At 41.8% G+C, this 17,942-nt stretch overlaps 1 protein-coding gene across 12 annotated transcripts in view; it reads left to right on the forward strand.

Moving 5' to 3' along the window:
* The window catches only part of TSPAN4 (tetraspanin 4), a 468,762-nt gene that overhangs the window by 114,335 nt on the left and 336,485 nt on the right, over positions 1-17,942 (forward strand). Inside the window, exon 3 of one of the 12 annotated variants that reach the window (XM_075754869.1) lies at positions 14,562-14,638. The exons of the other annotated variants lie outside the window; for them this stretch is intronic. Within the exon in view, the coding sequence (XP_075610984.1) occupies positions 14,582-14,638 (57 nt within the window). The 5' untranslated portion in view covers positions 14,562-14,581. The remainder of the gene's footprint in view (positions 1-14,561; positions 14,639-17,942) is intronic. 12 annotated transcript variants of the gene reach the window in all.

Below are 17,942 nucleotides of genomic sequence, written 5' to 3' on the forward strand. Positions count from 1 at the left end.
CACACAATCTGTTAGAGCTTTGGGGTAACTCAGAAAGAAAGAAACAGCGATGTTAATTCAAGACACAGCATCAAAAGCTGGAAACATTCCCAGTTGCTGAAAGATTTAAGCTTGTGCATGTTTGTGCATATATATATATATAGCCTGACTGGTTGATACTTGTTTGGTTTTTTTGTTTGTGTTTGGTTTTTTTAAATTCAATTTGGATGATGAACACAAAACATCTTCTGTTTCTCTACTGGAGACACAATATTTACAGCTGAAACTTTCACGGTAACAGTCCCTCAGTAGCATATATTTCAGAATATTGCTGTGCTGCTGGCTACGACCTTTCAAGTCTTTGTGCTAACAACCACAGTAATATTTTCCCTTCCTTTACTTAGGTCCATTGTGCTTGAGGTCAGCTACAACCTTAGCAGCAGGTCAGGAATACTCTGCCTTTCTTGTACTGTTGATGGTGTGAATCATCTGCCATTAGTAGATCCATACATTGGATACAAGTTAATTAAGCCTTTGCTCTTTTCGTGCCTGTGTTTTATTTGGTCATTTCCTAAAGGAAGGTTTATTGTCTATATGCTGAATCGTCAAGCTAAGAGCTCCTTTTCAAGCACTGTTTTGTTACTGAGCAATTCTGAATCCCAGACAAGGAGTTCCGTCTCCATGGCTGGTGCTTGACTTCTTTCCCTGGTTCATGCGCCACTTTCTTTGCCTTAGTGACAGCAGGGAGAGCTCAGGGTACTCCCATATGCTTCTCTCATCTTTGCAGTGTTGAGACCCAGGTATGGCTCAATCTGGAGCTGCTGTTGCAGAGCATCCTGTCCAGTTCCCCAATCTGGTGTGAATTCCCTGCAGCTGGACTTTTTGTTGGTGTGAGATATCCTAAAGTGTAATGAACATTTGCAGAGCCTGTGCAGACTGCAGCATGCAATTGCAGGTGCAGAGCTGCAGTATAGCAGCTGGCTTATTCCAGAGTGTGTAAATTAATCATATTTGAGTGGTTTCTGGCTGCACACTGTTCCTTTTAAAAAAGAAAAAAACCCCAAACCCTGAAATGCTACGTGTATGCAAGATGTGCTGCTGCCTTCTGAGGTAATGCAGCTCTCTGGTCTGTGCGTTAGCACATTGTCTCATTAGCACTGAAGTTTTTTCTGTCCCCCACCATTTGAAGACAGAGGGCCTGAAATACAGTAAATTGGTGCTTAAAATAATCTTTTCTTCCTTTGTTAAATAAGATGATGACATGATATCAATTGTTTGAACAAGAAGGAAGATAATGTAAGGCTGACTAGTGAAATCAGCTGCTATTAGCCCAGCAGACAGAGCTTTGAGAAGTATCCTAAAACAAGGAAAAAGGTCAGAAACCAACAAGGAGGCTATTCCCAAGAAAAAAATAGGGAATTTTCCTCGTCTGTGACAATAAAGAGGAAGGTCCTGTGACCCCTTGTTAGTCCGTGCAAAGAAAGATGAAAGCTTAGAGATTCCAGGCTGAGATTTGCTAATGGCTAATTTATGTCTTGGGGATGACAGGCCAAATATCCAAGTTGCTGTTGGTGTCCGTGGGCATGTACACTTTGCACACTTTGTTCTGGAGTGAGATCTAAATGATTGAGGAGAAATTTGTAATTGAAGGGTAGCTGCAACCAACCTGCATCCTGTCTTAGTGGCTGCAGTCAGGATTGCTATTGCCATGCGAAGCCTCCCAGAAGAGCATCATCAAGCTTGACAGGCATCTTTGGGATCAGAGGGCTTTCTCAGATGAAGTCAGTTTCTTGTTATTATAATCAAAAGTATTTTCCCCACTGTTTCCTCAGCTGAGTGAATCAACAGTGACCCTTGGTGGTTAGAAAGACTCAGTGCCTGCTGATCTGTCATGCATAGCCTTCCCTTATTCAACCTGCGTATCTGTCTCATGACATCCTGAATAATGTGGGCATTGGCTAAAGCATTGGGTGTCTTATTTTGCAACTGATCAGACTGATGTTTTAAGACAAAAATCTCCTCTAGCCAGTCCAGTTTGCATGGAACCTTAGTTTTTAAATGGAGGATTCTGGCAGCACACTTAAATCTCGCTCTTGGATGTTCGGGTCATCACTTTGACATATAAATTTGCCCACTGCTAATCTGACCATAGTTTCATAGCATTGTCCTGTTTGAAGAAAAGTACAGGCACTGACCCCCCCATGCTTCACTCCTTCCTCCCTCCCTCCAACACTGGTCATTGGTAAGGAAAAAACATAGAGAAAGTTTTTGAAAGCGGTATTCCTTAAGGCCTATTTGAATTCATGAAGAGACCAGCTCAGTGAAATTTAGCATCAGGCCACAACCTGTCATTGTCTGCGATTTTCTTTATAGACATCTGTCTGTTGCAACAGACTTCCTCATATCACCGTGTCTGGGTGTTAACTATAAGGCAAAGACTCACAGTGAGCTGTTACCCTGATGGGTATAACTGATGACGATGATGATGATACGTTTTTACAGTTCAGCAATCATTTCTATTCGTTCTTGAACCTGGGCTGTGCTTCAAAATGGAATTTAAGTAGAGTCACCACCTGTTCATTTTTCAGCCAGACAATCTGCTTTTTTAATCTTTTAATAAAAAAAACCCTCTTCAGCAGAAGTCAATTTGTTTCCCTGGCTGGCATCTGATTCCTGGCTCATTTTCTAGCCAAGTGGCGTCTCCTCCTCCTCGTTACATCTTTGCTTCCGGCTGCTCGGTGTAACACTTAACACATGATGTGGCATCACTGGAAGCTGTGTTTAAACTATTTGAATCCAACCATAGTAGAGTGAGAGTGGAGATATGGACTCATGATAAAATTGGATGCATATGGAGGAGGTATTTCTATGAAATTTTCAACTTGTTCCTGCTCTTCAAAATTATGTAGTTGTTAATTAATGTATATAATACATTAATGTTGCTAGAGATTATACTAAATGTATACATAAAAGGCACAGACATAGTGAATGTGTATAATGGCAGTTTCTCAGGCCACAATTTCTGGTGCCCAATTTCAGATACTTAAAAGGAGCTACAAAGGGGACTTGAAGTTCCTTGATGGTGTTCCAGGACAAGCATTTGCTGTTGCTGCTATTATTTGAGGATACAGTTTTAGTATATGATCTCTCACATATACCTGTGTTTATGTTGTCAGGGAACTGGACAGAAAAACTCTTCAGACTTTTTCAACCCTCACCTTCAGTAGTGCTTTGGGTGTGCATGCACATATGTCAACTGTCTATTGATATAAAAACTGTGAAGAGGTTTGAATAAAAATCTGTGTTTTCCCCTGACTTTCTTGAATGCTACTGCTAGCTGATTTTGGATGTAATACAACTTATGCAATCATGGAGCTGGCCTTCACTCTTACTAAACCGCATTTAAAAGAGGGCTATAAGGCAGGTGAACAGTTTAAAAAACAAACCAACCTGTCTTTCAGACTGGCAGCCATGTGAGTAATTTGGGAAAGCTTCCAAAGGAGGCCTGAAGAACAAGGTCCTTACCACTTTATCATTTGGTGCTAGTTTTCATTATTTCTTTTGCTACATTTTTTTGCATTTCAATCTAAATATTCTCTGCTGGAACTGGCTGCAGCAGTTGGATCATGGAAGAAAATCAGGAGTTTGGGGACTTTGCTGTCTGAGATTCGTATTGCAAGCTGCTGTTTATGTTGTTTCATAAAATGCATGCTCACCTGTTGTGGCTTCAATGCGGGGGTCTACAGAGACCTGTGAGGGTGTCCTGTATTCTGTTTTGAACTGTGATTTCCAGCTGGGTCATTTGGAATTTATAATTTTGTTGGGTTTATTTTTTACATGAATTATGCTGTTGTATGGTAGGGAGCCACTTAACATTCAAATCCATTGCATCTTAGAAATAGCACTTAGACGACAACTAAAATTAAATAGAGAATGAGTATGGGAGGAGTGTTTTCACTGGAAATTAAACAGGATAAAATTTTAAAACCCTACAGTGATGTAAAAATAATTGTCCAGGTGCACTCTTTAGGCTTTTAGTGGTGTGAAGTGCTTTTATAGAACAGCACATATGTTAATTATAGAGTGAATCCTTCATATTTATGTAATACCTGCTGTCTAAGGCTGTAAAAACACTTAACAAAAGGTGATCAAGTCTTTTGCTCTGATTTTACGGAGAGATGTCTTGCCCTAGATCACAAAGCATGTCAACCAGGGTGGCTCTTTTCTTGGGCACATGTGGTCCATCCCCACCACAATTTATAACACTAGGTAAGATCTCTCTGGGCCTTACCTCTCTGCTGAGCTAAGGACAGATGGCACATGCCAGTACTACCCCTGGCATCCCAATACACTGGAACAGGAATCACGCACTGCACCTGTGTGGTAGCTCTCAGTGGCAATCCTGACCAGCTAAGAAGCAGTAGAGTTACCTAATCTTCAGCAGTAGCTTGCACTGTGTGGACGTTAGTGAAAAAGCTTAAAATTTTTTTTGGGAATAATCTCAAGAACTTGTGAGTCATAAACCTAGTCAGTTCGGAAGGTCAGGTCAAATGTGAGCCGGTGATGTGACATGTGTCAAATGGGATGTTTCACTTTCAACCATTTGTGTGCTTGAAATCACCTTGTGAATCTTAGCTTTCAAAGGAATAGGTAAATGATGAGACACACTGTAGCCTTATAAGTCCTCTTACTGGGAGGAAAACTCGTAATTTGGCCTTACATGGACAAATTGATGTGCAGGCTTTCATAAAATTGATAGGGTGCCCTTGTAAGCCTATTGTCCTTGAGGGAGTTCCTGCAGTTTCTCACCATCTTCAAACAGAATGTGACTGGAAGAAATGTCGATTAAACTGAAGCCCCTACAGGGCAACACTTTTGTTTATTACAAAGCACTGATGTATGAAATAACAGTGCTATAATCATCTGTAAATGAACCACGAACTATGAGAACATCCATGAGCATTTTATGAGACATGTTCTCTAAAGTTGCAGTTGGCCAGAATGAATCAATAGCCCGTGGAGTGCTCTTTTATTTTAGTCCTAAATGTGCAAAAGGCAGTTTTAAGTGGCTCTGCTTTTGAGAGCACAGACTTTAAAACTTCCTGACTCCAGCCATTTTCAATGCCTTAAGTTGTGCACTAAGTAAGTAGTAATAAATTCCCTGAAAATATAGTAGGCCTTTCGTCTTTTTCTGCTGTGACTTATTCAAAGGAGGAAAATAATTACGGCTCCTTGTTTCAAAGAACATTGTTCAGTGTACTGAAGTTTAATGACTCTGTGGTTAAATACCATTCCCAACTCATCACTTTTGAGCCATTTGTTGTTTGTCCAAGGTGCTCAAGAAGTGAAAAAGAGAAGAACGAGAGAAAGGAGAGGTAGCTCTAAAGTGTATGTTTATGTTTTAGCACAAAGATTTGACAGTAGAGGAATTACTAGTTTTGTTGCTTCAGACATCTGCAAAGAAGTTGTCATATTATCAAGACTATAGAAGCAACGAATCTCCCAAACACTCTTGTAGATAGTGTTCGCTTACCAGTTCGCTGTCTCTGCACGATGAGTATCCTCTTGCAGGCCTTCACACTTTTCAGCATATTCTGATCTTCAACTGCTCCTTTCCCCCCATTGATCACACCACAAATTGCTTCCCATGGCCACCTTGGTCTCTGATTGATCTATCCCTTTCCCCATCTCACTTTAATAAGGTCCTTTCACTTTGCATCTCTTTATTGCAAGCCACCTTTGCCTAGGTCTAGTAAATCCTTTCCTTTTGGTTGAAAGTGCATAATAGGCTCAGAATACCCCACCCCAAATTCATTCCTTCTGCCATGCCCTATGATTCCTTTTTGGGCCAGTAATCTTGCCCCTTGCTAACACCTCTCTGTTCACGGGAAAGCTCCTTTCTCACAACCCTCTTTTCAGCAGAGAACTTCACCATGGTTCCCTGAGAGTAGCAAAGCAGGACAGGATGATGTATATAGCATGTCTGCATCATGCTTTCCTAGGACTAGTGTACTGGTGGTCCTACATAAGTTTGCAAACCCTTGGCAGCGACAGCTGAATTCACTGCCTAAAGCTTTTCTACTACAGAATATCTGAGAGGGTAGGGAAATGTTCTTAGTAATGTTGTATGCCCTAATTACATTTCAATCAGTTAACATGAAGTGGAACAGCCTCCCTTATTTGAACCACATCGGATGGACTTGTCTGCATCCATGTAACATCCTGCCACGGTCTCTCTCTCTTTTTTTTTGGTCATGCAAAGGAAACTCCAGTTTTTCCTCAGAGCTGTGCCAAAGGCTGTCTCAACTTACCCTGTGCTGACAGGGCACCTGGTGCATGAAAGGCAGTCCTGGTGTAGTGTTGGGTAACTGCACTGCTCTAATGTCTCCTAAGCTTTGTGCTGGAACAGGCTTTGTGCTGGACTGATGAATTGCACTTAAGAGTAGAAATCCAAGAGGCTGCAGCAGGTTTTAGTTGTATCCCTGGTATTGCTGCATACCAGGATGTTAAAAGTTTCCAATTCTAATTAACGGTTTCATTAAAATGTTGCTTCACTGTTTTTAGTGAAACTGTAAGGAGCTCTTTTCATCTGCCTACCTAGGATCTGCCTTTAACCAGTGGTGGTCTTCCCTTGATTGCTGAGGTCTTCTAGTCCTTTTAAAAGAAGTTTAAAGGTGTATGATGTTTATGGTAGAGGTGGTGGCAAGTTGCTTCCCATCTAAACAAGTGAATTCCCTATATGACATAGATTTGTTACTGCTGGATCCTCACTGGGAGGATGTAAGTCAGAGCAAGGTTGCTGATGACAAGTAAATCAATTGATGACAGGGGAATTTATGGCCTGTCACAGAAAACAGAATAGGAGCTGTGACTTAAATATTTATTTGCTTTAATAAATACAAAAAAATAAAGCATGACACTACTCATAGGAGCCCTGGCGGTGAGTGATGGTGGTGCAATCTGTACCTGTCTGCCCAGTAGTTGAGTCTTTCCTGGGAAGAAACTTGCGGACAGTGGGCAGCATTTTAAACATACAGGTGGTTTTTAAAAGTGTATGCGTATGTGGGGGATGGTGTTTGTATGACAGTATACCTTGGTGATAAGTATAAGCATGAGTAAGAAATGTTTCTCTCTCAGACTTTTTAGGTGATCCTACTTTTTTTTTGTTGTGTGGCCATTGGCGTAAGCCAGTGTGGTGTTCGCAGTCCATGCTAGTTCTGTCATTCCTATGACACAGAATCTCATCACTGATACAGCATACCTAGACATTTAAACATTGACCAGAAAGCAGAGGAGGTGGAAAATTTTTTTCCCAACTTGCAATAAGAAAATTAAGTTGCTCCAATGTCTAGAACATCAAATGAGAAACATACCAGCTCATGGACACAGAGTTCATCTGGACTGGAGGGACTTGTTTGATAAAACGTTGTGGGAAGGCAAGCATCCTTTTGGGGCTAGTGTGTGCACTCTGTGATGCGTTGTCATTGTGGAAGATTCTGGGGCGAAGCATTCCTCTTTGGGGAGAATGGCAGAATTGTAACCGTAGGATAGGGGCCGTGGTTTGTAACCAAGGTAATAGGTAATGAAGCTAGCTAACCGTGGCAAGTGGCAAGGTGACCGTGGCAAGATACAATGCTGCTATGTTCCTTGTACAGTCCCTACCCAACCGGACAATAGGCCCGGGAATATTAATCTTATAAAGTAAGTTGCTATGGACAGGTGCAGGTGCACCTCTATGGATAGGTGCAGGTGCACCTGCAACAAGGATACTGCGCATGCCTGCATGAAGGAGGTCATCCAGCGGACACGGGTGCAAGACCACTGACGACCACCAGAGACCCCTGAGGACCACCGACTCAAATCACTGAGCATGCGTGACGGGGAGGAGAATATGGAAATGGATTCGAAGAAATGATTATCCTAGGACTGCCTTTTCTGAGAAAAATGATGAATATGTATGTTTTGATCCTACATAACCTGTGTGTTGGCGATCACCTGGCATGCACGTTGGGTGGAGCTATCCCCCGTGCATCCAGCGCTGCAATAAAGAATGCCTGCCTTTTAACACTACATTGGTGTTACGAGGTTTATTCCCAGATTTTGGTGACAGAATCACTTTCCACATTCTTGGTTTCTGTTCTGGTACATAGGCAGCATACCTGACTGTTGCAGAGCAAGGGTTTTGGGGTGGGAAGGAGTAGAAAAGGGGGCTACCTTCTCCTAGAAGCCTGTTAACCCCAAATGTATAATCTGCTGCCTAGCTTTGCATTTTTGTGCTGTTGCTGAATTACAAATGGAGAAACATCTGTGATATTGTATTGTGCCAGGAGTGGAAGATATGAATTCACATCTCCAGCTGCATGGTACGCTTGATTTCAGTTCTTGTACCCAGGTTTCTTGGTAAAAATATATAGTATATTTAACCTGACTTTTCCTAAACGTGAGAGAATTTGGTATTTTTGGCTCATCTATGTTTATGCCTACATAACCTGAGACGGAAGAGAAGGTTGGGAATGTTGTAAGCTATGGAAAGTAGAGATTACAGAAAAATCATATGCTAGGCATCACTCCACAAGCTCTACACAAAATCTAGGGCTTATTTCCTCCATGCTTAACTCAGATAAAGCAGTGTAGCTTCAGTGATAGCAGCTGTAGTACAGTCAGTAACGATCTGGTCTTTTATTTGCGAGAGGGGGACGAGGAAAAAGAACAACTACCTTCATTGAAAGGAAAAGGGGATGCTTTTGTTCAAAGGGAATGATCTCAAAGGACAGGAAACATTTCAGTTGATGTCTTCACATGTTTTTGGGGTTGCCTTCAATAGCTGTTTTCAGGTAATGATCACAGCAAATTCCCTCTGAGCTGCTTCTGCAGTTTCTTGAGAGCTGCCCATCACAGATATTTCTTCATGGAGTCTCTTTAGCAGAGACATTAAACAGGATAACACATGTTGAGACTTTGCAATTCTCCAGATGCTAATGCTCTGCTGGTGTGGTTCAGCAGCAGGACTGATGTATTACCTTGCCTTGTCTGTCACTCAATATGTGTAACCACTGAAATGCCTTTATTAAATAGCAAATGAAAGGTGGGAACTGGTACTTGGAGAGCAAATCAGGCTGTGGGACGAATACCTTTCAGTTGTGACAGGCTCTCAGCACTGTCAGCAGCAGCCAGAGCTTTATCACACATGCGAGACCAATACATCTGGACCCTCCCCATGTATTTTTTTTGTGATGCCTTCTGATACTGTGATGCCATCTGATATTCTTTGTTTTTATACTCAGCACCATTTACTAGCCTGCTGTCTCCTGAGCTTAGAGAAAGAAAACGTGTGCTGCTGCTCTGGCGTGAAATGGGACATTTAACAGGGAGGGTTTCTGGCGCTGATGCATAGTTTTATCACAATCAGTGCAACCGAAGTTAGGGAGAGTGAGTGCTGGTTTTAATTCTTGATTTGCAAACGTTTTGAAGGCTTAGAACTTGTGTAACAGATTTAACATGTGGCTCTTTATAATAGAAAGAGTGAGGACATTATCCACCTGTTTCTTCTGTGTCCAGATTTGGCTGACTATATATCCTCTTTCTTTGAGGACTTATTTCCTGGGGAATGATTTCTGTTATTGCCACTGTTAATAAGATAACTGCTAATTAGAGATCAGTCCTGTCTCTTTCCAACAAGTGCCCTGTGTGTACTGCATGTGGAAAATACAGATACAAACTTAGAGTTTTGAAAGGCCAACTCTGAGTGCCCAAAAAGAGCTGATAATCTCAGCTTTGGGGCATAGCAAACGGCTGAAATACCTGCAAGGTCTCTTAGGCACTAAAAATCAACACAAATCTTATTTATACGTTTTGTTTTGTGAAAGCTGATCTTACACACACGAGAGCACACATTACACCTGACTTGAGATGTCCCTGGAGAACTCCAGTAAGGACAGCAATGGATGAACTTGTGGATAGGCAAGCCGGGGCTCATTTTTTACATACTGGGCTTTATGGAGGGGTGCTGCCCTGCTTGCTATACCAAAGCTTTAAAACAGTGGAGTGGGCTCACCTGGCTTCCACCTTACATATTAATTGAAAAGAGGCAGCTTCTGAATTGTATTACCTTTTGCAATAACGTTTGTAAAGCACTTAAATGACGCATTTACAGTCTCTCTCTTCTTTAAATTTAAATCTTCCCCATTCACAGCTCAAAAGTCCTGCTCAAGGCAAAAGCACACCATAAAAACCTAATGCAAGATAAATGGGCCCTCCTGGCTGCTGAGCGATGAGGACTGGATCTATTTGAATAGTTCACACAGACTGCATTTTTCATTGCCTTTAGGCACCTCTTATAGATATTTCATTCTCTTTTTTTTATGTTGTTCCTTCTCATGGTTATTATAGTCCAAAAAAGTTAACCAACACTTATCTAAGATGCAGAAACTATTGTAGACAAAGATTTGTTGAGTTTCCCTACCAGCTTTGACCAGGGTTGTTGTACACCTACCTGTGTGGTTTAGGAGCTGGTTTTGCAGTTGACTAACCTAGCTCTTCAGCCTAGGACATACTATAAATATAAAGATAGATTTTGCAAGTGTACCTCTCTCTATAGTGAAAGTAATATTGGAGATTATTAATGCCAGTAGGCTAACTGTCCGAGATCATGTAGCTCCTCAAATCTGCTGGGATGGGAAAGTGAAGAAAGTTAGTGTTGGGAGGAGCCAGCTAATCAGTACTTTCCAAGCAGTGGAGAACTCTGCATACACTTAATCTTGTTCTCCCCTTTAAAACTCATTTCATGCCAATATTATGGGGGAATTTTTTTTTTTAATTTAACATGACTGGCTCCTTTACAGTTCTGTAAAAACTTTGGAGTTTCTAATTGCTAATCACTAGTGAAAAATGTGAGCAGTAATTTTAAATCCTAATAATCGTGCTTTCTCCAGACTACTGCGTTCACGAAATAATCTGTTACAAAAACTGATGCGGTACCCTTAACAGATACTTTTCATGCACTTTTATATATACATGTGGCTTTTCGCACTCTTAGTGCACACACGGGTGCTTTTGACGAAGCAGGCAGATGTCTTTGAACTATTTGAAATAACCGAGCAGATGCATGACTTTGCCACACATCAGCTCAGTGCAAAGCATCCCTCCTGTGCAGCGTAAATCAGGAGACTTTGGGAGCAAATATACAGTGCTAGACTTCTCATTTCCTCATTTATCTTTGCCACATTGTACCCCCCGGGGGGGGGGGGGGGGAAAATAATATTTTGATGGGTGAATAAAGTACCATTAACTTTAACATTATCATCAGTCATCATGACAAAGGAGGACAAGTAGTCTTTGTGTACCTGGTTTTGCCACTTGTTTAATCATCAAACCCTTTGCAAAATGAGTGTAAAACACTATTAAGGCTGTGGTTCTGTGATACAGTTTTTTTGACAGCAATACCTGTTTTAGCTACTGCCACTGCTATGTTGCACCCCTAAGGCATAGCAGCATCTCCATCTATTGTTCTGTGCAACTGCATGTGCTGCCTCCCTGCTCAGGGCACCAACCTGGCTCACCTTTTTAGAGGAAGAACAACAGAAAACACGTTTTGGGGAGGGTAGTTTTTCTAAAGCTGCCTCAGTTCCCTGGTCCTGGTCCTGGTCCCTACCTGGCTTTGTGAAGAGCTGACCTGGCATCCACTGAGAGGAGTGGGCTGGGCTGAGGGCAGGGATATCTGTGGGGTGGCAGAAGAGGTGAAATGGTTTTAAGACAGCATTTTCAAAACAGTGAATTGTACTGAGGAACTAAAGCCTAATTTGATAACCTGTGCAAGTGTTGGTAGTGCTTCAGTGCCAAGGATGTAGAGTAGGCAAGATCCTTTGACATCTTTTGGAATAGTCCTTTTATTTTATCCTTGTTGAGACTTCTTGAGGGGGAAAAAAATCATCACAAGAAGGGTGTGTTACACAGCATCAGGGCACAGTAAGGAGTGTGAAGTTTAGGGGCTCATTCCAGGTCTGCTGCCCTACTGAGAACTGAGGCAGCACCAACTAATTTCTATCAAGTGTCTTTTTCAACAGTAGCCTTTCATGATGATGTAGTACAAAGAATTCTTCAAATATTTTTCCTCCTCTTTTTGCTTTCAAAAAGTCACTGCAAATGTGTCAGATTGCAGCTGTGCTTTTCAAAGGGACTACTGTACCTCACAGAGGGATAGATTATTCACTATCATCCTTAGGTTTTCTTTTTTTTTTTTTTTCATTTGAACTATCATCCTGCCTCTTCCTCAAGCATAGCTTTTCTCTCCATGAAAGTGGGGCAAATGATGAGTGAATTCTACTGCATTGGTGTTTACTAAGTTGCTGCTTAGAGGCAATTTTCTTGCTTGCTCCTTGGGTGACTGTGGTACGATGACAATCTTTAATCTGGTAGAAAACCAAAATGTCATGCTTCCCCAGATTTCTTCCAGAGTAGTATTGCTTTGTGCTCACTTGCATTCTCAATGTGTAATAACACTTAGGAGCCCATGCAGCAGAAAAAATTTTCAAAAATAATGCCCTTTTATAATATGTTAGGAGTTCAGGTCAGGATTTGGCACCTAATTTCTAGGAGGCACCAGTGAAGAAGCACTGTTTACCTGGCCCTATAATTTGCTTGTGTTGGTCACAAAGCTCATTCTCATGCTGCAAAGGCAACCAATGAAAGAAATCCTTCTGTGGTAGCTTTGGAAATTTTATAGACCATTCTAAGAGGACAAATAAGAAGGGATCTGGCCAAAGCAGAAGACCATAATTAATGGTATAAAGAAGGTAAATAGGATGAATGCAGGCACCTGATCTCCTGACACAAGGGGATGGTCAGTGATAATAAGAATCTGGAAAACTGGATGTAAAGAAATTCATAGCCCTGCAAAGCAGCTGGCCTCTGAAGCTCCTCACTACCACTGGACAAGGAGGCCAAATAGCTAGAACAGGAACATTTATCAGCTGAGCTGTGTCAGGCTTGCCATACTCTTACTTTCTCCACACTTCTTCCTCTCCTCTTCTTCATTCTCTGTCACTTCTAATCATGCTAATCAACTAAATTAATATTAATTCTTAAATAGTGAGTGTTGAAATATATGGAATTGTCTTGTGCTGCTTTGTGTGTCTGGACTGTGTGTTACAACAGCTGACCAGGTTTTGAAATCTCAAGCACTGTGAACTGAATAGAGCAACCTGGTTCAAGGGAGTGGTGTTAATCTGTTAAGGATGAGTGTGGGCTGTAACCTGATGGCTTTGAGCAGCATTTTCCATCTTGGCTGAATAAGTCTTTAAGAATTTAACCCAAAGAGAGGAATGGATCCATGCCACTTCTTTTTAAAAAAAAAAAAAAAATCAGAGAGAGGGATTTGCATGCCTAGATATGGATATTTCAGACACCTGAATTTCCATATTGAAGCTCATTGTTTCTGAATCAGCCTGCAAAAGGCCCTATAGACAGTTTCTATCTGGTCATAAAATCCAGCCTTTGAAGCAAACCATGCAGCACAAGATCCATCATGTGCTCTCAGCATATGGCATGACAGAGCATTTTGCTGTTGCAAATCAGTATAATCAGCCCTGCAATACCCTGCCTCCTTCCTGTATAGTACAGTTTAATACGCAGCAGAGAAGAGTTAGCTTCTCAGTGAAGATTTGGAAGAAAAACATTGGCCTTGCTGGAGGTGCGTGGGCAGTGACCATGAATGTGCCAGATCCTGGATATTTCTCTAGTCCTTTCTGCACGTGCACCAGGGGAAAGCTTGGCAAACGTTTGCCTGCATTGAGATTCTGAACGAGGCTCACAGCCATTGCAAACGGATGATCCCAGTCTCTGGCTGAGCTGGTGATGATGAATTGAAGCCCTTGAGATACAAGACTGAGCAGATGCGAGTGACCTTAACTGACGTGGAAATGAAGCCTTATCTGCCTCAAAGGAGGTGTTCAGCTCATCATTGTCTGCTGTTGGAAACAGCAGAAAAGGAGAAAGGCACAGAAACTAGCCCAGGTAAAGTTTACCAAAAGAAGGCAGCTGGGAAGAAGCCTGGCCTATTTATTTATTTATTTATTTTTATTCCAACAACCAGAATGCTAACAAACATTTAAGGTGTCATGTGACTCCAGTGGGTTTTTTTAGCTATTCTTCCTTCAAGTACTCTTTCCCACGGACAGTCTTTGCTCTGTGCCAGTTTAGGTTTCGTGCTTTTTCTGTTCTCTTACCATCCCCTTTCAATGTTTCAGCTTCTATTTTACCTTCTCTTTTCCCTGAGGTTCTTGGGGCCAGGTTCTGCATACAGATGGACCAGTGGGTTGTTACCTGTGTTAGTGGGTTGCTCAGTGAGTACTGGACACTGCAGACTATCCTTTATTCACAGGCAAGAAAATAAAAACTTCCTTTTTTGGTCACCAGCGTGCTGAGACCTTACCTCACAGAAACTAGAGGGATTCTCATAAGTTTCCAGGTACAGAAATTGTCTCTTACTGCATATGCCTATATTGTGCCTAGCAGAACAGCATGTTGAACTTGGTTGAAGGTGCTGAGTATAATCAAGGTAGAAAATACTGTGTGTCCCTTTTCAGACCAGAAATATGTTTGGGACATGCATGTGGACTTCTACGTGTTGGTGGAAGCTGTTCTTGAGTTTGCAGATGGCAAGGTATGGACACCAGCAGGGAAGCCTCATTTGTGTCTTGTTTTTTCTGCTTTTATGTGAAAGAACCAGCCTTGTAGGAATCGCTGCAATACAAAAGTGGGAATTATGCATGGTGGTAACTTTAATTTTCTGGGTAGTCTTATTTCCTTACGAGAATCTTCCCAGAGGCATAAAATTTGGCTCAGACATAAGGATTTGCAGGAACGTTCTTGTATTTAATGTGTACGGTGGAAACTGTAGTTTAATTTGTTCATGGGGCTATCCTCCCTGTGGCTGTTGCAGATGTGCTTATTTCTCTGATAGTAGTGGCACAAGCAGCGCTTTCCTGTGTTTCCTTGGTTGATTCACTTGCTGGCAAAGGCTGTTTGGAATAATAGGTCACTGTGAAATGAGGAGTCTTTCTTTGCTTTCATCAGAAAAGGCTGTACCTTGATGCTTGCTTCCAACAGGAAGAGAGGGAAAGCAGAGGATAGAAATCATATGTGAACAAAACTCTTCAAAGTTGAGAATGTTAAAGCACAGAAGTGTCAGGAGAGCACCATTTCCTTGGATGGCTGACTGCTCTTCAGCACGCGGTCATGCAAGGGCGTGTCTCTTATAACTGTAGCACTATGTGCTTTCCAGCACCCTTGATCTGAAGACCTCAAAGAGTACTATGAACTCAGATGAGTTATATCTGTGGCAATTCTGTGACAGATGCAATCACCTCTGAATCAGTAAGTCATCGACAAATGTAGGAACTGAATGGGAGCTCTGACTCCCAGTCAAGTATGCAAACAGAAATTAGCCACAATAAAGCTATTAAGCTGGACTCCACCCTTGTTCATGTAGTTGAACAAATAAAACTGGTTTGTTTGTTTTTTTTTTTCTGAAGCATTGAGCACCCACTAGCTCCCATGGAAGCCTTCTGGAGTGGTGGTAGTTCATCTGTTCTGCAAATCAGATGCTTGAAAAGCAAGAGATGCTGTTCAATTGGTTATGCTAGGCCTATTGATCCTTCTTAAAAGAAATGTTGCATTGTGCACAATATTACACAGAAGAAACAGCCTCAAGAGGGTAGAGTATTGGCAAGCTTTCTGACTCCATTTGGAGTGCATAGAGCAGCATAGGAATGAAGCTGAGCAGAAGAGATAGGAGATAAGGAAATTACTGAGGAGAAGGTGAGAAAGGTGAATGAGAAATACCAGAGGATAGTGGCAGAAGAGGATGAGTTTGGTCTCAGTGCAGAAGATAGTGGGGAAAGTGTATGCATGATCACCTGGGGAAAAAAACCCCAAACAACCCCAACCTTTAAGAAAGTACATGAATTATGTAGTAGAAGAAAGGAGAGTTTTGGTGAGGCAGCACAGCCCTGAGGATAGGAGGGCTACTCAGGAACACCGGACCTTGCGTTCTCTTCCCCCTCTCCCAGTAACGTACCAACACTGTGCCCTGCCTGTACACTGTGTGATCTCGGATGATCTTGGCCAAGTCCTCCAGGTACTGCTCTAATAATAAAAGTAATTACAGTCACTTCCCTAAATCTGCGATCAGCAGGTTGAAAAAGGATGGGAAAGAGTAAGAGGTGGGTGAAAATTGTGTAGCTTTGGTGATATTCTTTATTCTTACAACCAAAATTTTACCTTGAAAGTGTTCCAGAAATTAATTTGCTGATGTAAATAAAAACCATGTTGTTCCTCATTCTTTCCCTTTTCCCCCTGCATCACTAATGTGTAACAGATGTAAAAAGAAGACAGAATCAATGTTTCATGTTATACAGGGGAAATCAGGTATTAGCTGTTTTCAGACTGTGTTTTGCCATGACCTGGGAAGGGTTGCATAACTATCCACTGTGAAGATTGTTGGAAAACTCTGGCTGTTTGTGGGGGGGGTGTGTGTGTGTGTGTGTTTGTATTTGTTGAAAGAAAAGTAAGCAAATGTTTCCGTGTGAGAGAGAGAGAGACTGGGTGAGTGCATGTATGGGTGGAGGGGGAACAGAAACCTGTGTTGTTTGCTCCTGCTGGGATTTCAGGGTTAGACTCCTGTGACAGCAACCATGAAGAAACCTCCTTTGAGGACTTCCTATTGGAGAATGCACAGCATCCTATGATTGGAAATTTACCACTTGGATGAAAGTCCTGTGTTTCTGTCGCACTTTAAATAGATACTCTTTCTTACTTACAGTAGAGCTTTACTACCAGCAAGTCCCTTTGTGGGAGTTACTTAATAGAGAAGACAGCTTCAGGAGAACATTGCAGTGCTGGTGATGCAAAAACCCTAGTCTAATATTTTTATGTTGTCTCTGGTTTTTCTATATGGCCTTGAATAAGTCAGATAACCTCTCTGTGCCTCAGGTTGCCTATGAGGAAAGTGGCACTACTCGACTTGGTGGGCATAGGATGATAAAGGTATTGAAACTGGTGAGGTATCCAAAGATAAAAGCTTTTATCTGAATCAGTAAGCATGTCTACCCACTGCCAAGATGTTTATGTTGTATTCCTCATTTAAGTTAGGTGTGGAGGCTTTTGTAAATCAGTCCCCTGCAACCTGTGGAAAACCCCAGCAAAGCAGCAAAAAGCTGCTGAGTGGCTCCCCAGCCTTCAGTCCTAGTGTTGAAAAAAATCACAGGGGATTTCCTGTGTCAGAATTTATTTTCTTGGCTCTTCACGTGTGGTGGACATGCAGTTTACTATTCTGGTTAGTCCTGGCTTTTTGGCCACATCTCAGACAACAACTGCCAGCATCAGTGGTGACTTAAAAGGGAGCAGGAGTGTCTACTGGTCATTGGGGTTAAAGATCAGAGGCTTCAAATGGCAGTGCACAGACCTGTATTTGCTGAGAGTCAATCCCTGAGCATCCCTAATACATAAGGATGTAATTGTAGGTGACTTTAATAAGTCCACTGTGAAATGCGTGTGCAGCTCTGCCTGAGTAACCTAGGATATGGAGAGCAGGCACTTTTGCAGATCAGTTTGCACTGGGAGTACCCTAGCTCTTCATTGCTTTAAGCCTGGGTCTGACAAGTACTGTGATCTACTCAGTTATTAGAGAGTCAACAAGAATTCCAACCCAACAATTCAAGGCACTGAAAAAGAATCCTATGCCCTCATAAAATTAATTCAGGAGAGAAATTACCTTCCAGTTGACTACCTCTTTGCACAGCTCTGGTAAGTAGTTGATCTTCATAAAATATTGATGGATATGATCTTTGTAAAGTCTGTTTCTTCCTAAAAAAGGACACAACCCTGAGTAGTGCTGTCCCTGGAGAATGAACCTGGGAGCTCTGGATCAAAAGGAACACATCTGCATTGCTTGTGCTAAATGAATA

Source organism: Balearica regulorum, chromosome 5 (genome assembly GCF_011004875.1).
Source record: "Balearica regulorum gibbericeps isolate bBalReg1 chromosome 5, bBalReg1.pri, whole genome shotgun sequence".
Taxonomy (NCBI): domain Eukaryota; kingdom Metazoa; phylum Chordata; class Aves; order Gruiformes; family Gruidae; genus Balearica; species Balearica regulorum.